The sequence below is a fragment of the Numenius arquata genome, chromosome Z (genome assembly GCF_964106895.1).
Source record: "Numenius arquata chromosome Z, bNumArq3.hap1.1, whole genome shotgun sequence".
Lineage (NCBI taxonomy): Eukaryota > Metazoa > Chordata > Aves > Charadriiformes > Scolopacidae > Numenius > Numenius arquata.
Genome location: NC_133616.1, coordinates 14,668,203 through 14,691,471, shown reverse-complemented (window position 1 = coordinate 14,691,471; position 23,269 = coordinate 14,668,203). Strand labels below are relative to the sequence as shown.

At 41.6% G+C, this 23,269-nt stretch overlaps 1 protein-coding gene across 3 annotated transcripts in view; it reads right to left on the bottom strand.

The window, feature by feature from the left end:
* EGFLAM (EGF like, fibronectin type III and laminin G domains) overlaps positions 1-23,269 on the bottom strand; it is a 76,586-nt gene that overhangs the window by 6,665 nt on the left and 46,652 nt on the right. For 2 of the 3 annotated variants that reach the window (XM_074166014.1, XM_074166015.1), the window contains exons 11-20: positions 23,011-23,111; positions 21,791-21,935; positions 19,106-19,295; positions 15,032-15,157; positions 14,019-14,262; positions 9,096-9,207; positions 7,429-7,545; positions 5,096-5,276; positions 2,257-2,280; positions 225-303 (exon numbers count right to left, since the gene is read on the bottom strand). In XM_074166014.1, the coding sequence (XP_074022115.1) occupies positions 225-303; positions 2,257-2,280; positions 5,096-5,276; positions 7,429-7,545; positions 9,096-9,207; positions 14,019-14,262; positions 15,032-15,157; positions 19,106-19,295; positions 21,791-21,935; positions 23,011-23,111 (1,319 nt within the window). The remainder of the gene's footprint in view (positions 1-224; positions 304-2,256; positions 2,281-5,095; positions 5,277-7,428; positions 7,546-9,095; positions 9,208-14,018; positions 14,263-15,031; positions 15,158-19,105; positions 19,296-21,790; positions 21,936-23,010; positions 23,112-23,269) is intronic. The other variant, XM_074166016.1, reaches the window with a different exon arrangement.

Here is a 23,269-nt window from a genome sequence, read left to right as displayed (position 1 = left end):
ACAGAAACTGTGCATGCTATTCCTCTACATGTTGCAAGGTGCTCAGATATTATAACAAATTGAGCCATAAGCATATGCATAGAAAATGTATTTTTTTTCCTGAACATTAGAAATACAGCAAATACAGCTTAAAACACTTAACTATACAATATTCTCTCACATGAGGCTCCTAACATTATAACGGTTAACAAATAAAATATTTATATTCACAGGAGATACATCACCTTTTCAGGATATCGGGATTATCATATGTGAGGTAACTGCGACCAATAAACTGTGGGATTTCGATTGCTTCTGTAATGGCTGAAAAGTAAATAAAAAACCGAAGATGAGTGTCAGTTAGCTCACATGGAAGTGGCAGCAGAAAAAGAGACAAGACTGTTTTATCAACTTACTCCTGCATTGTCAGGTACCTGCCTCTGGCACAGAATTGGGCCGAACACACACCGGTTTTCAAAAAGGCACAGCCAGTTCATACTTAAACGTAGGGGCAGTGGTTCAAACTGCTGACAGTCCCTCTACCCACAGTCTCCGTGTCTTGGGCCTAATGTATTTCTCCACCATAAATGTTAGCGCAGGGAAATAAGAAGTATTGGGAAAACATTGCAAATATCACTTTTATCCCTGTTTCCACATTCCTGCATTCTCTGTGTGGAAGAATCCACCACCCTCCTGCCAAAGCTTATGCATTAACCGCCCTTTGTTCTTAGTCTAAGAAACTCCTCCCAGGCTCCTAACAGAGCATCATATGCAGAGCATGTGCTGCGACCTCTCACCCCTGCAAAGCGAGGTCAAAAGGCAGTACAGCCAATCTGTGAGCTTTTTCTCCTTTTGTGTACGTGGCTTTGCACAAAACAGTTGCTGCCCACCTCTGGGGTGGTTTCCACAGCGCATGTCTTTGGGAAGACATAGGGGGTGCCTCAAATCACTTGAGGTCTAATTGAAAGCAACTCAGACTACACTAAAGGCTGCAAAGTCTCTTGGCCCATCCATTTGTTGCACTGCAGTGCCCCTTGGAGTGTGTTTTGCTCAGACCTCGCCACTGTCCCACGCACCGCATCTCCGCTTTCTCTAGGGACAGCCCCTGGTACAGCTGTGGTGCACAGCTGCTGGGACGGCAGCACACACTGCAACCAAACTGGAGCTGCTGTACTGCTGTCCATAGAAGACTTTGGCAAAATAACTCAGATGTGTGATATGAATCACTGAATATCCTTGATATATAGCCTTTGGCAGGATATGAGCACTGGCCTGAACAGGTTTTCTTTTGAGAGAACATCCTACAGTTTGCTGCTGATCTCTCATACCTGACTGCTGCATTAATATAAGCCAGTTTTATAAATTCCTTAAAATAGCTGCCTTCATCTTATTTTCTTCCTGAGAACTAATCCCTTCAACCCACAGCTAATCCCATCTATATAAATGTCAAGCTTTTCAGGGCATGGATGCTTGCCTTCTTTATGCAATGCAGAGGCTGGCTGGGCTTTAAGAGCTCACTGTAACACTGATATGCAACAATTGGTGTAGTCTGGCAGCCAACTACAGCAATATGAAATTTAGCTCTAAGTGCCAAGACTGTGAATTTTAGATAGTGACAAACGCCTGTTTTCACCCGTAGTGAAATCAGGAAAGCTGCCTAATGTGTCTAAAGAAACCACCACAGGCGGTCCACCGCCTGCAGCCTGCCAGCGTCGCTGGAAGGTTGCAAAAGATGTGTTACTCTCAGCCAGACATTCCTCTCCAGGTCTGACGCTTTCTGCACTGGGCAGTCTCTGACAACAGTGAATGGCAGCAGAGCCTGAAAGGAGCCTTTCTTCCCCCATTACGTTCCACATCGGACCCTTGAGGCATGCCGGATCTTTGCAACTGGAGGGGAATGGGGCCACTAAGGAGATCTAGGACTAAACACCTTCACTCTCCGCTCATCACGATTCGGCAGAGAGGCACCAAAGCTCTCATGACCAGCAGGAGTGAGCTGTGAACAGCAGGGCAGCCAGAAGAAGCACCTGCCCCTACAAAGCCTCAGCCGGCTGCCTGGCCCTGTGCTTAGCAAATACAAGGACCAGCTCCTGGTGCTCTGGAGCAGTTTCAAATACCAACAGGACGAGGTTTAAGGAAGTACTATATAACTCCAGAGAATATTTTGGCCTGTTGCCAGAAGCTTGCCAAGCTTAATGGACATCCAGCATCCAGCTTGCTAGAGCAGACCCAGACACACAATGACAGAGCACTTTTCACATCATTTGCAGTACTTACTGTTTAGGCAGTAACTTCCACACTCTGCAGTGAGTCAGCACAAAACAAAACAAGAACATTTTCCTTTTATTTTTCTATAGCATAAAAATCTCGCTTCATCCCGTTTCATGCCCATCTTTCAGTGATCCCCCTTCTCATTTGCATAAGCAACTATAACCATCTATGAAGGTAGCACATTTTTATTATTGTTTTGCTCCAAGTATTTATATTTGCCTGCTCAAAACACGAAGATGCAGACAGGTAGGACCAGCACCAAACCCCTCTGCTAGTCTTAGTTTTCAAATCCCAGTGACTCATCATGGTTTACCCAGGCATCAGCCCTAATCAGGGGAAAGCAGGAAGCAACAGTGTGCTCTTCTACTCCATCTTACAAGTATAAAAATCCCTTTAATACTCCCCACATCTCGGACAAAAGATATAAAACCCACAATGCCAACAAGAGCTCTATTGAATCCCCAGCCAACAATCCATTATGATATGAATCAATATCTCATATACCTCATACCAGCCTCATTTAAGTTGAGTTCTATAAGTGGAATATATAATTTTGGAAAATGAGGTGTAGTCCTTCACAAGCACTTTGTTTTTTCAGGGTGTGAGCTTACAGCAGCCCATCAGCAGGCAGGATGGAGACTGCCCCTTCAGCCTCTCACATACCAGCTGAGTGAAGTAACCAAAACCCCATTCTGAAACAGAAGCAGACACACATGTGCATCTTGCCTTAGCCAAGTCTATACCCTACTGAAGAGACAGAAGAAAGGATTATTTTGAGAAATATGCTCCAGGTTCATGAAGGCTGTCAGGGCGCCAGAGAGACCTCCATGTTCTCTCCACATCCATCAGCAAAAATGTGCATTTTCAGTGGCAGCTGAGGCTGCACAAGTGCAGGGGGTTGAGAGGCACCTGAACAACAGCCATAGGTAGCAGAACAGAAGACAGGTGACTCGTGCTTTTGGACACTCTTAAAAATTAATTAAGGTTGGTATTCTGGTTTCAGCTGAGAGTCAATATTCTTTCTAGTGGTTGCTGTGCTTTCAGATTTGGTACGAAACGAATGGCAAGAATGCATATTGTTTTACATCAACGACTGTTTATACGTCAAGGACTTTTTTCACCTTCCCATAGAAGCTGAGGAGGAGCATAGACAGCATGATGGAATGGCCAATGGACTATTCCATACCACAGACATCCTGCTCAGGGGCCGGCTGGACGGGAGTAATCCATGATCTCTGCTCTGGTTGGGCTGGTTGGGGATTAAGAGTATCTTATATATTTTTACTATCATTACTATTATTGTTGTTGTTGTTATTTTCCTTTTCTATTATTGTTCTATTAAACTGTCTTTATCACACCCAAGAGTTTTTGGTTTTTTCCTTTCCCCTCCTTATCTCCCTATTCTGCCTACCCTTTCTTGGGGAGGAGAGGAGGTGAGCAAGCAGCTGCGTGGTCCCAGTTGCAGTGGCGGGGGTTAAACCACGACAGTTGGACTGACACCCAGGAACCAGCCCAAGCCAAAGGCACAAGGCATTTCAGTATGTCTCTGGAAGCCTGGCTGCCCATTCAGGTTAGGAGAGGGAGGAGAGGGGAGTGACATGCCAGCCCAGCGGCAACACTGCCAGTGCCAGGAGGGGGGTGCAGCAGTGGGCAGCTCGGGACACTGCTCCTGGGTCTTCGGTCAGGAGCAGACAAGCTGTGTCCTGAGCAATCCATAGGACCAGGCAGTCAGACACCCAAACTGCAAAGCATTCACTTGCCTTGACATCCCCTAGAGACCTCGGTACTGCTGCAGATACCATCTTGAAGTCAGGAGTTTAGCACCCTGCACATACCTCAAAAGCCAAAATCCCAATGCTCCCTCCTCCCCACAGAGAAGCCAGGATACATGACGTTGCTCCAGCCATTAGTTAGACCACAACAACGTAAGCGAGGGGGTTTCTTCCACTGTATTTTAATAAAATGCTTTTGTTCTAAGATACTGTCCTTTTGGAAGAAAAGAGAAATCTTTTCATCACAACTTAACCAAAACCACTGCTTTTAACTTTGAAGTTTGTGCCTGTGAGAAATGAAGGAGTGGGTGAAGACAGTAATGTCAGTCAGCTCTTTTGAACTCAGCTCAGTTACATTACAAAATCTTCCCTTAGGAATTTTGCAAGATCAAGCCTGACAGAGGAGAAACATCTCCATCTAGTGGAATAATCCAAAGCACATGGGGTTTTTAACACTTTTCATGCAATTTGAACACTTTCCTGAATCTAAGGTTTAAACTATTATAGTGGTTCTGAGAAAAGAAGAATAACGTGTATCGGGGCAAGTTTTCCTCCTTGGTGGTCTCCATTGCCATACCAAGGCAGGGTTCATGCAGATGGTGAAATTACCATCAGAGTAGTCACTGTCTAAAAAAGGACTAGACTTTTCTGTATATGAGAACAGCATTTGTCGTGAGGCCTAGGAAGGATAAAATTACAAGGGTTATCAATGCTTATGCTTCAGGACATAACATAATCACTGGCTGGAGGATGTTGGCAGGAATTCCCGCTTTGTATAGCACTGCATGACTAGGGAGGTGTATGAAGTGTTCAGTGCTGGCCGCTAGAATCAACCAGATACCAGGCTGCTATCTGTGGACCATAGTTCTGTGCTGGGATAACAGTTACTGTGTTCCTAAATAACAAAATGAATTCTTTCCTGGGTACATGGAACACGCACGGATGCAAAGGGAGCTCTGGCCTCCAGGGTTTCTATTTCGAGGGATGTGTACAACAGCAGTCGTAGGTGCTAAATCTCTTCTTATTTTTGCGATCAGCTCTGGATCTCTGGATTGAAATGCAGCCCTCATTACCTTTTTGGCAATGTTGCCCATCAAAGCCCAGGGGACAATCACATTCATAGCTGTCCTTCTTGGGAACGCAGGTGCCTCCATTTGCACAAGGCGAGCTCACACAGGGGTGGGCAGCATTTGCCAGGTTGACTCCAAAAGTGAAATCTCGTTTCACGTCGATTGTCCGGTCATTCAAGATAATCTATGTGTTTAAAACAAACAAACAAACAAACAAACAAAAAAATAACCACACACCATAGAAGGAAAAAACCACGGCTAAAATACATGCTAAGAACTTCCAAATTCCCAGTATTGTACTGCTAGTCAGAAGACTTCTAAGACTTCTCTGAAGACTGCAGAGAAATGTAACCCTCAAAACTTGGCCAAAAACCTACTTTTTGTAATGAATGTTTTCCAGTTGCAGAGGTCCAACTCATTCTGCTGCTCATCCTGACCCACTGGAAATTAATTTCTTTTGTGTTTTGTGACATAGCCTTAGGCAACACCCATATGGGGTGAGGCTGTGTGGGATTTACCAGTCTTGTGTCTGAACACCATGCAGTGCTTTGTGCTGAGTTGTGAGCTCGGACAGTAAAATCAGACGAGCACAGCTGAGGAAAAGCATTTCTGAGATCTGGAAGCCCCCCAGGAGATGAGTGTTGACAAGACATAGAACAGCTTGTTTTTCACTTTTTCTATTGCTTTCTAGTATTTCATCTTGCCTGAAAGAAGCTTGAGCTAGGATGAAGAACACAATTAGTGACTTCACAAAACTGTTTCTATATAAACTGAAGAGAACTGTTAAATGTTGGGATTTTTCCAATGTGTCAGCAACATGTTCTCCAATATAAACTGACACTTGTATAATCTCAGTTGATATCTTGGCAGAGAGATTGCACATGGGTATGGCTTCTGATCTCAGCTACATCAAAATAAGAAGTCCATTTTCACAAACAATTAGATTTGAAGGCCAAAGTGAGATGGTAATAGTCATTCTGTCTCCTGCACAACTCAGATGCTGCATGTAGGAACTAGCCGACCACAATGAAGTCTATTCTTGACTTTACCTCAGTAAACTAAGTAGATCAAGATCTTAGGTCTTTCTATACACAGCATGTTTTCCAGTGCTTGGTGATGTTTGTAGCTTTATCTCTATACAGTTCTCCAAAATCCTACTATATGTAAACACAGCAGTCAATAAATAGTCTCCCAGTGCCCAAAAGGCAGGTGATACTCTTCTTTGACATCACAGTCAGGCCTCTGGGAAGGCAAATCCACCTTCTTAACTACATCACAGAAGCAAGGGCTCATCCTCAGCGTTTCCCAATCCTTATCAGTGCCTCTGTACTCCAGGGTACAACTCCTTGCCTTGTAAGCCTGATGTACGTTAATTCCTCCTAGGCTCCCTATTCTGCACTCCAAAATGCACTGTATTTAGTCAAGTCTACCTTTTCAATGATGTTTGTGGAACTGATCTGTTCCCATCATTATTACATACTCCCCCATTCTTCCTGAATTTCATGTCTTCTGCTAGACAGCTGACAAAGATAGCAAAAAATGTTGGACCAAGTGATGAAACTATTTGCACTGAATTGCAATTACCTTCTTCCCTTGATCAATCGTTATGAGAGGCACTATAAGAGTTTTCTACTTGTTAAGTAAATCTGAAGCAATAATTTACTCTTTTAAAACTTTGAGGATTCAGGGTCAATCTTTCAGCTCTATCCGAATGATTTTAAGTATGCCTAGGGAGAGCAAACATTAGTTCAGATCGAACTTTCTTTGGATTACTTATTAGGACTTATTATGAATTTACAGATTTATTCTGCAGAAGAGAGCTGCACCATACACAGCTGACCCCACTGGAACATCATCCGTGCAACTGCTGTGTGGTAAAACAATATGCTAGCTGGACTGGGATACACTTTCATCTGCACCTTTTTTTCGCTTATTAAGGTATGGGTTACATCAGACATTTAGCTGCCTCAGTGTGCATACACTGAAGTATTTGAAAATTTCTTCTATTCTTTTATTTATATATGATGCTACAGGACACCCTGAGGACTCTAATCTTAACACATTTTTGTGCATCATCCTGAACTTGATCCCATATGGCTTCTTCTCATTAGTACAGTTTGGAAATTAACAGGGAGACTGCCAGTGGTAATACTTACTGACTATTAAAGTTAGAATGACTTTTCACTGTGAAATATGTGTTTAAGCACTTTGTGGTGGCTCCTGAGATGCAATCTTGGGTTATTTTGGATATTGACAGTGGTATAAGGGCATGTTTCCACCTAAAGTGTGCACTGGATGGAAATAAATGCCTCCAGTGTATTTCTCTGGGCACGTACCTTTTGGATGCTACCGCTGAAGGGTCTGAGGATCCCAGAGTTCTTCTTCACAGTATCATAACTAGGGACTCCACCAATAAATATTTCAGAGTTGCACTTAATCTGAGTAAAAGCCCCCTGTGAGAAACGTAAGAATAACATTTTATTAGAGTAGCTGGAACCATGCTTGTATCTTCAGATGAGCCTACATTAGATGTTATAGCTTACTTCAATGCCTCTTTACTTCTGTTAACTACATTTCTTTGTACAATTCTCTCAAGAAAGCCACTGTAGGACACTCTCTGCTGACTGTGCTTTATCCTAAACAGAACTAGCTGGGAAATCGCAAGTATTTCAAAATAAGAATACTGAAGGAAGAAAGAAAGGAGACTGACTTGTGATTTCTGACTGCACATCTAGCTCTAATTGCAATGACTTGAGGTACGCTGATGTAAATCTAAAACCCAAATGAAGTTCATAAACTTAAAATCAGAGAAAAGTCAATGCAGCAGAGACTCGTTTCTAACATCTAAAAAGATAACCCATAGCAAGTTATGGGGCTAAATGAAAGAAACATTCAGATTGCATTAGTTACCAGAAGCAGTTGCTTGGGAAACTTGATGAGACTAGTCAGGGTCCTGGGGCAAACTAAAAGATGTTTAACAGCTAAGGACAGGATAACTGTGTTAATTCCAGACCTGCAGAAGCTCCTGTGATTTCTTTGTTGGCAGCTCCCTGCCAACATCCTTCTGCAGCTGCACTGCAGCACTTAGAGAAAAATAAAAACAGGAGTCTTCATCTTGACCCATCTATCTAAAGACATCTCGACTGCTCTGTTTGAATGTTTCCCACTCAATCTGTTTCTCAACAGACAAATGGAATTTAAATTTATTTACATTTTTCAAGAACAGACTGAGCTTTAAATAGTTTCCCATTTTGCAGAAAAAAAAAATGCAGATTCTTCTGCTAACAGGATCTGGAGTCTGGTTTTCTGGCCACACTTTCCACTGGGAAAGAATAAAAGACATTTTCTAAGCAGCTCTAGCCCCAGGTTCTTGGGATAAAAAAAAGTACCTCCGTGTATGCATTTGAGTTCTTAGAGTGAATACCTTGCTCAGTAAAAGCAAAATTTTGCCTTATTACAAACTTGACTCACTATGACCCCTTGGGGAGGGAAGAATAAAATGCAAGTCATCAACCGTCTGCGTATTCCAGCCCTTCCTCTGTCCTGAAAATTACTTTTGCAAGGAGAAGACAAAGAAGCAATTCTCTTTTCCAGCACAATATTCAGAGAGGTAAAAACAGGGCTTTGTGCACATAATTTTCAATATCATCCTTCTCCAGGTGACACATTTCATAGTCCACAGGTTGTTCAACAGTCGTAGTCACAACCAGTGAGTACCAAGAAAAGAACCTCAAGAACACGTATGAACCAAACATGAAAATGTCAGTCCAATTACATGGCAAGAGAAGGTAAGGTTGTGATTTCAGCTGCCTTTACAAGGATCCATGTCCTTAAAGGAAAGGTTTCATGTGCGAATTTCCAGCTTTGGGTTTAAGGAAACACTGCCGTAAGATGCATAATTTTTTGAGCTTATAAGAGCTTTGGGAGCAGCCTGTGTAGTTCACCATGCAATCATTTTATAGTCTAACAGCCGTATTCATGACAAGTCATGCCACACGCTCACCTCTGCCATCCCTTCCACCGGCTTTTGTTTGTCCACTTGTAGGATACCATTCTTTGCTGTGCGAGACACTCGCAACTCATGCCATTGACCCAGACTGACAGGTTCTTCACTCCTGTTTTAAGGGGAAGAAAACTTTCAAGTATTTTAAGCTTTTGCCTTTCTTATATTTTCAAATGTTTTTCTGATGTTAAAAAGTCAAGTCCTCTGGGATCATTTTCTAAATAAAAAATAAAAATAAATCACTGCGTTTCTTTCCTTATAAGGAAGTAACAATTTCTGAGCCCCCATCAGCAAAGCAAAATAAGTCTATGTTCCTACAGCAAATAACAACCACTCTACTTTTATTTCTAAATGAAACATTTCTATAATCAGCATGCATTTCTTCTACCCCTGAGCTAATTTTTCTGCTCAATCATTTATAATGCATAAAGGCAATTTTTTGTCTCAGCCGTACATCCTCATTTCAGAATGACATAAGCCTGGAGATAAAGCTTCCCACTTAATGATCGGTCTACTCCCACATTCTTCATCCTGTTTTAAAACAGAACTACTTTGTGTTGGCTTATCAGCTGTATTTATGCAGCCTGTTTCAGTGACATCTACACACACACGTACCCTGGCTGCTGCACATTAAGGGGAAGTAACTAAAATATGATGCTAATGTTATGATGAGATCCTGGCTAGGAACAATAATCCCCAGTTGTGAAAAGTATTCACCAGTCTCAAAGGAAGCATTTTAAAACTGTTCTTGCAGTCTGCATTAGTTCAGCACTAATATGAATAGCAGACTGTATAAAGGATAAACCCACATTCCCCTTACAAGTTCTAAAGAACTTTATATCTTGTTTAGCAATGCAATTTTGCTATGCTGGTTAAAGCATTTTACGTCAAAACATTATCTTGCAGCTTTTCCTCCATGAGCAATGAAACGTGTGCTTGATTCACTGGTAAATCTGGAAAAATTAGAAGTCATGTTATCTAGCACACCTGAAGACTTTCTAGCTTTCAATGAAAAAATACAAAATTGTTTTGGGTGAAATAATGTTTTGTATTTTCAGACTGTTTACATTTAAAAATGAAAAAAAGATACATTTCAAAATGAAAGAACTTAAAAAAATGTGATTTGAAGTAGTGAGTCAATAGTGATTCAAATTCTGATTAAGAAGGTATGCAATTTTGAAAATGTGAAATAACAACTTTTTTTTTTTTTTTTTTTTTCTGAACGATCAACATGAGCTTTGAAATCTTTTTGCTGTACCTACTCCTCCAAATTTTCTCAAAGCCCATTTTCATCTATTTGGACGATGCTGGCAATATTACTTTGACACTTGGTCCAGAAAACCTCCATTAAAAAATATCATTAAGCAATGCCATTCACTTGTCCTTTTTCTTATGCAGTAGTATTTAGGGTTTGACTACCATGGATAAATCAATAGGTAACCGAATTTAACCACCTTGAAGAAGTCAATATATGCATATAAAGGAACCAGAGAGGTTCAGCTACCTAATAAGTGGTAATACATACATTTTATCTCCTCTGCTGATTAGGTCATCATCATGCTAACCCTCCTGCTCTCCTAGATTTAATTATAATTAGGGATGATAAACCCTCACTGAGTCATCATTTCAGAATTGCAAGGTATTTCTTGGATTCACAAGCATTTTGAAACCAGCATGAGTTTGGTAATGCTTTCTGCAGGCATTTGAACACTTGTGGCTCTTCATATGCTGTGGGGCTAAGGATTACTTTTCCCCACAAAAACTGAACCTTAAAAAATACACCAAATGATGAGCTTCTTGATCCTGTGAACACCTGGCCTAAGGAAATCACAGGGGACAATAAAATCTCCTCTGAGACACCTTGGTAAATAGCTCAGGTTCTGCATCTGTCCGTCTGCTTGGCATCCCTGTGCCTTCCCAAGCTCCCGGCACACACCACGCTCTTTCCATCCTGGGACACTTCTGGCAAAACCCAAGCTTCAGTGATGTCATCTTTCCTACTGCTGCTGCTGCCGTACATAAATGAGTTTGCCTCACCCTTATGTAATTGCATTCTGATTATAATATTTAACAGCCTGGTCCTATGGAAGAGACAGTCAGGATGACCAGAGTTATATCCTCGTTTAGGGCATAGGGTAGACAAGAAGTGGTATGATGAAGATCAAGGCAGACTTCTAAGTGGATATTGACTAAGCAGCCATGAAAAACAGGGAATCTATTTATCTTATCACTGGCAGAGCTGATGACAAGGTGCGAGTTGCACACGTTATCTAGAAAAAGGACGTGAACAGGACATCCTGACAACTTTTAACGAAGCCTGCTGGTCTCATGAGTCTCCCCACACTCTTTTTCCCCAATGCACTTGACCCAGGTGTGAGCTGGTGTCCTGCTCGCTCTTCAGCTTCCCAATAGAAAGGGGCAGTTTCCACTCCCAGGCACGTGCTTATGGCTCTTGCCACATTTTACAAGCCACATACAACTTGGTTAAACTTTAGTCCAAGGTGTTTTGAAGCGCTTTCGGGGAAAAAAATGATGTGTACTTTAATGTCTTATGGTTGCCAGTAATAGGAATTAGATGGCTGTAATCAGAAAAAAAATTGAAGGCTGTTGTAAGAAAGGCCATTTTGGGTTGGAGCAAAGGTCTGCAATATTAGCTATTTCTGCCGCTTTTCAGCAAGAGAAAAAAACAGGAGAAGTATGGAGTTATTCTTCCCTTAATATATCCTCCCAGCTTCTGGCAACTTGTCATTTAGCAATTTCCTGAGTCAGAGGCTGCATCCGTACAATTGTGTTTGATCTCCCTCAATGGAGCTTTCTTTAAATTTGTCTAGTGGTGGGGGTTTTTTTTAACCTATTTATAGTTCTGGCATCTGTAACATGCTGTGACAATTAGTTTCCACAACTAATTTATGTGCTGTCTATAAAAAAAAAAAAAAAAAGTCTTATTAAAAGTCTTATTTTCTGTTTGCTATTTTTCAGCTTGCAGTTTCACTGGGGTCCTTTTTAATTCTTCCATATTGAAAAAATAGAGAATAATCATTACTTATTTATCTGCATGCCATTCACAATTTAAAAACCTTTATCATACTTCCACCAAAGTCTTTGTTTTCCAGGTTGAGGGGTCCTGCTGTATTTGTGGAAGTTGTTTCTTTCCCTCCCTTGGATATCAACATTACTCTTCTTTTTTAATTTTTCTAATTTCTTCTGAAATGAAGTGACCACAATGGCAGCAAGTTTTCAAGACAGGTGCATTGTGGATTTTTGCAAAGACATTGTTCCTTATCACATTCCTAATAATTCTCTGCATTGTACTTACATTTCTGTATTTGTCCCTAAGCCATTAGCTGTTGCTTTCACAGAACTATCCATGATGAATCCAGGATCATTCTACATCCGACAACACCAACTGTATCGCCACAGCTGTGTGTTGTTAGCGTTGTGCATTATTTTGCATTTGCTCCCTTGAAATTTCATCTCTCACTTTATCATTTGAATGGGTTTGTTTGCTTGGGTCCTCTTTCAGTGGAAAATCAGCACCTTTCTCCTAATAGCGGTATAGCCAAAATTCCTGATGTCCATTGACAGGAAACACATGGTACGCAAGACTTGCAGGCAGTGTACACATTTTGCATAAGCTTCATATAGATTATTTCTAAATATTAGATCAGCCCGGTCAAACTGGCAGCCTCTTGGACCACATCCAAGGTACTGAGTGCCTCTGTTCGGCCCACTGCCTTTTCAGAAGAGCCCAGGGAACAGCTGCCCAGAGACTGGGCACTCAGTTACACAGAGAAAGAGAGCAGCCCTTTTTGAGGCATTTCATTGCTTCTATCCGGGACATTTTAGGATGCGATGAATCATTCTTAGAAGTTCTGTCTTTGACTGGGAGCCTGGGCGATGGATTTAAACCGTGTATTCAACTTTCAGACTCTTTAAGCTATGTAAATTGGAGATTACCCTCAGAACCCCAAAAACCAGTACTCTGAAGAAAGGGGGGACCTGGAGGTGTATCTTCTTGTGACACCTTCAGCCCAGTACTTACTGCCTGAAACTGAAGACCAGGGAGGAGTATACTCACAAAAATGCCAATATTGTGCAGTCCTGTGTCTAGAAAGCATATACATAATATATTTATAGATTCCCTAATAAGCTATGGCACCATGGCATGGAGGCAAGAAGGGAACTTCTGCAATATCATACAAAAACAAAAGGAACATTTGCAGTAAGATGGTAGGGTGACATGGTAACACTGATTATAATAAAGCTTTGAAACACGACCTTATGTAGGAAGAAAATCCTGTTCCCTTGAGTACAGCTCTGGTGTTTCTGTGCTTCTTTAGAAGTAGGCTCTAGAGACTGATGGGCTCCCACACCTCACTATAGACTATTTCCCTTTCCAGCCCACTCCTCTCCTGGATCACCATCATAGAATCATAGAACTGTCTAGGTTGGAAAGGACCTTTAAGATCTAGTCCAACCATCAATCTAACTCTGACAAAAACAAAAAAACACATCACTAAACCATGTCTCTAAGCACTGTGTCAACCTGTCTTTTGAATACCTCCAGGGATGATGCCTCAACCACCTCCATGTGCAGCCCATTCCAATGCTTAATAAGCCTTTCAGTGTAAAAATATTTCCTAATATCCAACCTGAACCTCCCCTGGTACAACTTGAGGCCATTTCCTCTTGTCCTATCGCCTGTGACTTGGGAGAAGAGACCGACCCCCATCTCTCTACACCCTCCTTTCAGGTAGTTGTAGAGAGCGATAAGGTCTCCCCTCAGCCTCCTTTTCTCCAGGCTAAACAACCGCAGCTCCCTCAGCCTTTCTTCATAAGACTTACTCTCCAGACTCCTCATCAGCTTCATTGCCCTTCTCTGGACCCGAAGGCCCTGTTGGAAACACAAGTAAAGCTGTTTACCTGATAACAGCTGTTCCTGAGCCACAGTCGAACCTGAACTCCACGTAGCCAGCCACCATGTTGATGGAGAGGAAGTCCTTGCTGTCTGTGTCGTAGCTGTACAAAAGGACACCAGTCTCTAAATCTGGACGAAATGTCATCTCAAACTCCATGAAGGAAAGGTAATTCTGTGGTTCCAAGGGCCAGGGTGTGCTAGCAAATGACCTTAAGGACTCGTTGAACTGAGGTATGGCCAAGGTGAGTGCTGGAAATCCAGAATACACAAGCAGGTCACTTGAGGCTCCAAGGCAAGGGATTGACTCCTATCAACTAGTGTCAGTTCCCTTTGTTAGGTACTTAAAGCTAAAGTTAAAAAAAACCAACCTAAAAATTTCATCTTCCAAATTAAAAATATTTTTTTATCCTAGCCAACGCTGCTTCCTTCCTTAATCCCTTCCTTTTCCAGGGACGTATTTGTATTCATAGAATGGCTAGAGTTGGAAGGGACCTTAAAGATTATAAAGCTTTATGCTCATTTTCTTCAGTGATTCATCACAGAGGTTTTCAAAGTAGCAAGCACGTACACAATGAGTGGTGGCATGAAAATTCAGCAGCACAGAAAATAATGCTGTATCTATTTGACTACTTGTACCTCTGTAATTTCAGCAAGAAATTGATACTGGGTCCTTTGTATTTCAGAATACACAAGTGACACTGGTTTTAGGAGAAAAGTGGGGATTTTTTTAGAGTTAATGTGCAGTCATCCATTATTTTAACTTCTGAAAAGTAAGTTTGAGATGCTTAATTATAGTTAGTTTAAATAAGCAAAGAGGTTTGAGAATCACTGATTGCATAGCTCCAAAATGAATGGTGGGGGAGGGTTTCACTATGTGATTTTAAAAAGATGAAGTTAACAAGTACTCTGTTCTGTCAGTGTGATAGCAGAAGACCTCCTTGGATGTCACTATGTGAAAAACACATTAAACAGTAAATAACACATACAAAGAAATACAAGCAGCCCAGCATCCTCTCACCTTCTTCACAATGATGACCTTTAAATCCAAGAGGGCAAAGGCAAATGTATGAATCTGCTTTATTTGCAGTACAGGTACCACTGTTGATGCAGGCAGCCTCGTCACAGATGCCACTGCTACACTCACCTAAAAGCAGAGCAAGAACATTGATTTATCAGAGAAGTTTAACAAAGAAAATTTATCTGTTGATCATTGCTACTAACCAATACAATTTGCTCTCCTGCCTAGACTCTTTCCCAGTTTGTCAAATGGTGTGCATTTGACAAGACAGGTTCACTTGATTGTTAGCACATTTTTTTAGTACCAGATCAGGAAGAGACCTCAAAAAGAGCAAAAATTAACCCTTACTAACAACTACAACAGTTTTATCTTTCAATCATTCCCTGGATTACTGTTCTTCTGCTGCTGTTCCTAGCTTTATTTTCTCATAAAATAGAAATCTCTCCAGATTGTTTACACGCACTATGACTTGTTTAATTTCAATTACCTTAAATGCTTCTTTGTTCACTGTAAATTCATGCCATGGTAAGCACTGAAGGTGTTAATCACCATCAACTAATCTTATTAACTAAAATGCTGTTGTCAGCCCTCTTCACTAAAAGGGATTCATATCATCAGCTTTTTAAGAAGCATTTCTACTATGCTGGCATATCAACTGAAATAATAAGGAGATGATTTCTTCCTGCTGGAATTCAGCTCAAATTGTTGCAGAACAATTAATATATTCATTTACTTCTTAAAACTGATATCTATAAAGTTAGATTATGCAATGGTCAAATGTACATCTGATTAAGTTCTTGTTGATTTTCTTTACTTTCTCCTTTATTTTAGTTTATGATTAAATAATTCTCCCATCATTGATAGTAACAAACTCATCTTATACATTAAGGAAGCCCAAATAAGACATTTGCAGTGTGCAAGCGTAAGCATGCCATTTGGAGGGGCAAAGTGTTTATGACAAAATAAGAACTGCACGTTTATTTTGAGGCACATTGAAATATCACCTGTGAGATGACACAGGTGTCCTGCAGCAGCTCCGACAACAAACACTGGAGAAGTGTTTTGTTATCTGAGATCACTGAGAGAAGTCTTGCAAAACTGCTGCAAGAAGGGGATATGCCCTTTTTGTTTTGTTTAAGTACAGCACTCCAATTGTAAAGAGGGTTTCCAGACCAGGACTCTACAAATCTTCAATAAGGTATTGGCGTTAGTACAGCACCAGCTTTACAGTTTGGTCTCCCATCCCATAGCCAGAAAGAAAAACACAGAGAAGTATGCAGATATAAATAGCTGATATGCTGATTGGAGCATGGTGCTCGGGGATATGGATTAGTGTTGGGTGGTGTGGTGGTGTGTGGGGGGGTTGTGTGTGGTGTGGTGTGTGGGGGGTTTTGTTTTTTTGTTTTTTTTTTTTAATTTTTTTCATTGGTTGGACTAGATGATCTTAAAGGGTCCCTTCCAACCTAGGTGATTCTGTGATTCTGTGATTCATCCCAATCACTCTGCCCTCCATGGTGGAAAATAACCTTTTCTCACCAACTCAGGACAGAGGCAGCAATAACTCTTGGGCTGTCTGGTACAACTCCCTGCCAGACCAAACTTGTCTTGTATTGCACATCTACAAATCTCCTGCCAGGCCCATTTTTCATTGTAGGACGGAAGGTCTGAGTACAGCAGTCGTAACACAGGGCTCCAGGGCTAGCCCCAGGAGCATAAGCAAAATATGCAAGTCCCCCGGAAGAGAACAAATTCTCCTTCTGTGTGGAAGGGGAAAATTACCCCTTCAAAAGGCTGCCCCATGCCCAGCCGTGGGAGCAAGGGTGCTTGCAGTGCTCACTGAGCCATTGAGCCTTCTGGGCTGCACTGTAATGGCCACAGTGAACAGCAGCAGGATGGGTATCTAGTCACAGAGACCTCTCACATAGTCATCAGTGATCACGACAGTGACAGAAATGAGCAGCACCAGCTTTGTTTTACAGATGAGGAAAGAAAGCCAGGGCATGTGGGTAAAAAAAGGATTTATATGAATTGAGCGTACGACACAAACAGAAAACTGGGACAATGCTCATCTTTACTGCATCTGCTGCACTGTTAGTGAATGCTGGTATTGTCCCAAAGTGGAATCATTTACTCAGCATGTTCAAACAGACCAAAGCTAAACAAAGTCTTTGAGAAACAGAGAAGGACAAGGGAGACAACAATAACGGGACAAGTCACAAGCTCACTGGGTTGAGGGACACCTTGAACTGGAGCAGTCTTGGTATTTAAGGACAGGCTGCTCTCACAATGTCTCAGTGACCTGAGTTATAACAGCCTTTGGGCCAGCACAGTTGACTACACCAAAAAGGCAAATCACCGGTCTGATGCCTGCGTCTGCTCGGGTGCCATGGCAAAGGAGGATGGAGGGAAGCTGCAGCTGCAGGGTCCTGCCATGCCTGCTCCGAGCCATGAGCGTTGTCTCCCCTGTCAGCCCCTTAGCTCAGGGTCCAGTGGGACTTCTACTGCAACAGCAGGATAGACCCCCCTTCTCCCCGCTCTCAATTCTGTGGCCCAGATAGCACAGCACCCCTGATTTATACACTGTGCTAGTAGGAAACAAACAAAAAACTGGCTAGCAAAAACCACCCCTAAACCCTAGCAGAGTTCACTTGCAACTTATTTATTTTAAGCTTAACTTATATGGCATATTGTTTGCAAGCCTCTCCTGATACAGTTTCACATATAAGTGTGAGCAGCCATGTAAGGACAGTAAGGCTTTATCACTCAGTTTCAAGTCACACATGGCAGAACCCAGTATTTATTTTCATTGATGTTGATTGTTAATGCAGTAGTATGTGGAGCATTCATGGATGAGAATGAAGCTAGCTGCAACCCAAAAGGCATTAGGGCTCAGAGAACTTCAGCAGGGCTTTCATCTATCTATCTATCTATCTATCTATCTATCTATCTATCTATCTATCTAAATTCCATAGATTCTCACTCTATCGTGAAATTACTCTTTGCTTCCAAAGTCTTATTCTTTTCAGCATCTGTTCCTTGGGCCACTCTGTTCTCCCCCTCACTTGCACAGAAGTTTGGTCATGTTATCTAGAGAATACAGAGTGATTGTTAGGAAGTTTCTCATTAATCACTTCCTTCTTGGGATGCCAAATGCACAGCTATAGAAGAGAAGAAAGATGACTTTGTGGCTGAAGCATGGCATGGAGAGTTCAGTGATATGGGATCTATTTCCTGCATTTACCACTTGCTTTCTGTCTTGGGTTTACTCTTACTCTTCAATTGTTTAGACTGAGAGGTCATTAAAGCAAGGACTTCATTGCCCTGTCTTTCTTTCAAATGCCCATTACACAGATGAAGTAGAGATTAATAAATAAGACAGGACTAGTTAATTAACTTCCCTACTTCTCCATCTTTTAATCTCTAAAGGGGAGATAATGTTATAATACGACATCATAAAGCTGTTGAGAGAATTTAGTCCTTAGTATTTTTAAAACATACTGGAAATGAAAACAATAGATGGTTGACAGGAAAGCCTATTTGCCTTAGCAGTAATGGGGTTTTATGGGTAAAAGCCCTTTGTAATGGCCACAGCACCACTTTGGACAAGTGCAATGATGCCTTTGGGCAAAACACATTTTACTGTGTCCATAGTGTTTTAAATACAAACACAGTATGCATACTATTGATTTCTGATGATATAACTGTCTAAGTCAGGAGCATGAAGAGGCATCCTGAGAGATGTTGGTGGGAATACTGGTGCAGATGTAATTATATCAGCAACATTGAGCTTCCTCTTTGCTCATGAGAACTGGTTTTACTATTGAGGTGCGTAACTTCATCCACAAGGGTTTTTTTGTACGCTACTGTGATGCTTACTTGTACAATGTGATAAAATCCTTCTACTACAGACCCAATAAAAGCAATGTGCAAAGGCACAGAGAAATACCATGCCAAAAACAGAGACCATACCTTCCATCTCTCAAACCTGGACCATTGCTCAATTTTTTTCAACAGGCAAAAAAAAGTAACCCCTGGTTTATCACTGATTAAAGACCCCAGACCCCATACACTTACCAACATCAGCACCGCTGAGAGCTTTCCCTAACGGCCAGGGTCTCATATCAATTATCTTTCCGTTGATGCTCAGCGACTGAACGCAACCCTGAAACCCACGGTTGGTGCCTGCGGCTCTGACCAGCCAGTACATGCTGGGGGCACCGCCAACGTAGAAGGGAGTCCGGAACGTAATTTTACTATACTGGCCCTGAAGGGAAAACAGAGAGTGACATGATGTAGAACAGATACAACACAGGAGAACTAATTAAGCCACACTGTGTATAATCAATTTTTTTTTATTCCACAAAGAATTGTGTCAGGGGATATGCATTTTGTTCACTGGTAATTCCTTTCCATTTGTCATTCCTCTACTCAGTCTATCACTTTAAATGTTACTTTTTGCACCTGTGTCCATCATGATAACATGGGCTATTTAATGCAAAATAAAAAGCTTTAAAATTACGATGTTCTAAGGAGGGATTGTGATATGTCTTTTGCTTCAATTTCTTCCTTTACTTTTGACAAAATTCTTTGTCTTCTAAAACTTAAGCCCTGAGGGACACAGACCAATGTGATACTGCCTATTGGACAGAACCCAGCAAGCGCTTAGTGTTGAATAATAACAAAATGACAAAAAAACAACAGTAAAACCCAAGACAAGCCATGAACTGACACAACTACAACTTCAGTGGGATTCTGCTCACTTTGCCATCACTAAACTTAGTCCCCATCCTTTTTTGAATGGGGAGTTTCTTAACTCGATAGGCAGGTTAGGGACCTGCCTATAGGAACATACACATACAAGTTTACTAACACTGCTATAGTGCACAGAAAGGAACAAAAGAAAAACCCCAAAACCTATTCAGAACTTTTTGGACCACTGAATCAAACTTCATGCTACTGTGGCAACAGAGTCACAATTCCATCTATAAATTGATCAAAATATATGCATTTTCTGTCCTATTCAAAGGCTGTTTCAAAACCTCACAATGTTTTAGAAGAAAATATTCAAAATTCTAGAATTTATTCATAGTCGGTTTTTACCCATGTGTCTTTCCAACAGCACTGACCTTTAGCCTAAAAGCTCTCTGGATGTTGCACCCCTGTCCTGTTTCCCTGGTATTTGTAACAATAAATCATATCCCCATAAGCCTGTATTTTGCCAGGCTAAATAAGCCAAGGTTATTCAGTCTGTGGGCGTTCACTGCACAGTGCACTACAGAAACACATCAAACGGATCTCAGTTTCAGCAGGGAAAAATAATTCAGGTGGAGCCTGTGGAAAAAGAGAGTTCAGATGTCCACAGGGCTTCATGGTGGGTATATGCCAGGGCTGTGAGCACACAGCTCTACAGCCTGTCTCCAACCACTTGCCATTTTCCATTGCCTTTGATGCTCCTGCCCTCCTTGGTCTGTTAAGCTCCACTTCTCTTGTGGGCACTCTCTAAGACTGTTCAACTGAACCAGGTCAGAAAAGATTACCACTCTGCTGAGACTAATCCAGGTCATTGTAACTAGGAAGGGCTAAGGAGGACTCACTGGAGACACAATACTGCAGGAGCAGCAAGTTTTGGTGAAGGGTAGCACCTAGAGCAATTAACTTTTTTTTTCTGGTATAACTGCAGATAGAAGAATGCGTGTCCACTATCAAACTCTTCTTGTAGTAGACTCTGTGGACCATAACCCTCCTACCAGCCCTATGTCGCACCTTTAGGTCTTCAATTTCATCTTATTGGCTATGGGTGCGTAGCCAGTGTCTTACTGTCTTACCAAAGTGCTGTGCAATGTCATTAGTTCTACTGGACATATCTCTCCTGATTCACATTTGCCCTTTGTGTGGCCTCGTAGCACTGGCAACACATAGAGACATGTGACAGACATTGAGAGCCTTTCCTCTGTCATTTCAGCTGATGAGAACTCAATGAGCAGCATTCTTTTCCCTTCAGTGTCTGCACATGAAAGTGTAAAGTAATAAGATGTCTGAAGCTGTTTTTTTCAGGGCTAGGGGTCGCATGTTAATAGTGGTTATCAAAGGGAAGTGGAAAGACATCTGAAACAATTTGCAACTGTCTTTTTTTTTTTCAGTGCCTTAATTTCACTTCTATTTTCTGTCCTGGCAACAGATGAGGAAGTCAAGATGCCTTCCTCTATTATATTTAATCCTGGTGGCCTCATACAAAATTGCTGGTGTTAACATAAGTCAGGGTAGAAAGTCTATCTCCATTACTGTGCTTAAATCTATGTCCATGGTATACATGTAATTACCCTTCTGTATACAAACCTTGTGTGGCTATACACATTATACATAAATACATAAACATATACACATATGCATCTATTTTTTCCAGCTGAAGAAGCAGAGCAGCTCTCCGAAGCTTGAAAAATAAAGCAATCAGGGAGAGCAGCTGTAAAACCTGGCAAATTTTTAACATTAGTCTGCATGACAGACTAGCAAAGTGTAGCAGAAGGGCAGCAGAGCAAGTATGGAGGACAATAGGGAAATTGTGACGGGATCCAAGGCTGTGGTATTTATCTATGTGATTTCTAGACTACGTATGTGGAAGAGTAATCTGTACACTGATCCTGGTTCACTAAATGCCCCAACGCTGATAAATAAAAATGTACCTTTTAAATCTGATCTGCTGGCAAGAAAAAACATCATCATAATCTTGAGAGAGCCCAAGGTCAGTGCAGGACTACTTACCTGAGATTTCCCTGTCACTGGAGCATCGCTGTCCATCCTGAGCCAGCCACTCATCCCATCTCTGAACAACGTGACACTGTGCCAGTTCCCCAGCTTGAGTTTGTTTTCACTCGTTATGACTGCAATTCCAGTGCCACAGTTGAACCTGGGAGTGTGAGGCAGAGAGAGCAAGGTGATAATCTTACAGTAACCAAATAACTGAAAGTCGTTTTTAGACCCAGATATTCCCTTCACACCTGAGAACCTCTCTGTTTCACATTGAGTATTATCAGACCACAGGAAAATTAGACAGCAGGTCTACATATCATCTGTTCTAAGTTTCAAACTTCATTATCTGTCTTTCTCCCATGGTGAGGATTTTGCAACCTCTGACCATACCGAGTGCATTGCAAAGATTGCCAGCAGCCGAAACTGTTTCAAGATGCAGAGTATTACAATCTGACTTCCTGGTATCACAGTAATTTCTCTTGGGAATTTTTTAGCTCCCTGGTGAAAGGCAGTGCTAACATTAATAACTCTGTGATTCTGTATGAAACTCAGTACTGACTGACAAGCAGACCTCCAGGAGAGTCTCTGTGGAGTTGAATGTGCACAAAATGTGCCATTTTCCCTGACTGCCATTCAGTGCAGGTGAACAGAAAATCACCCACTTTGTTATTCCCCACTTTCAAAGGACTCACCCTTCCAAGAAAGGAGATCCTTGAGATACTCTTTCCCATGCTTCATATCTACGGGACTGCAAGGAACCCCCTCCATCTTCACTTAAAAACCCTGCAATTCCCATCTAAAGAAGGGATACAAGATGAAGTTCCAGGCCCCTTGCTGGCATTAAATCCTTTATTTCACTACATTATCTATAGGTCCTTCTGCTGTAAAGCAGAAACACTGACAATGCACAGCTCAGTGTAGCACTGCAGTGGCTCACTAGCATCTCTGATAACATAGCAATGAGCCACAGACTAATACCTTGAAGAAAACTGATTATTCTGCCTTTACACCAACATCTGAGTAAAAATGGTTCAACAGGGCACATGTCCACACACTAAAGAAGGATGAGAGAAAAAAAAATTGAAGAACTGTTAAATGAAGTGATACTGTCCATTTTGTGCACCGCATGGTGCAGAAGTCAAAGACATGACAGACATTCATCACATATTTCGAGTCCCAGGAGGCAGCAATGGCCCCTTCTCTTTATATCAGATTTAGGGTGGAGGTTTTACCTGAACTGGATACTACGTCGGATGATTGCTAGTGACATAAAATCACCACGACCGTGCTCATTTTCTCCACAGTATAGCAGCAAACCATCTTCTGATTCAGCCTGCAATTACAGTATCAACATAGAAAATCAAAGTCTCAGCCTCACAGTGACAGATAAACGCAAGCAGTACTGGGGGACTTTTCTCCAGAAAAGAGACAGCATTTTTCAGATGAAGTTTTTAACTTGCAGAATCAGAAAATGGTTGATCAATTTTGAAT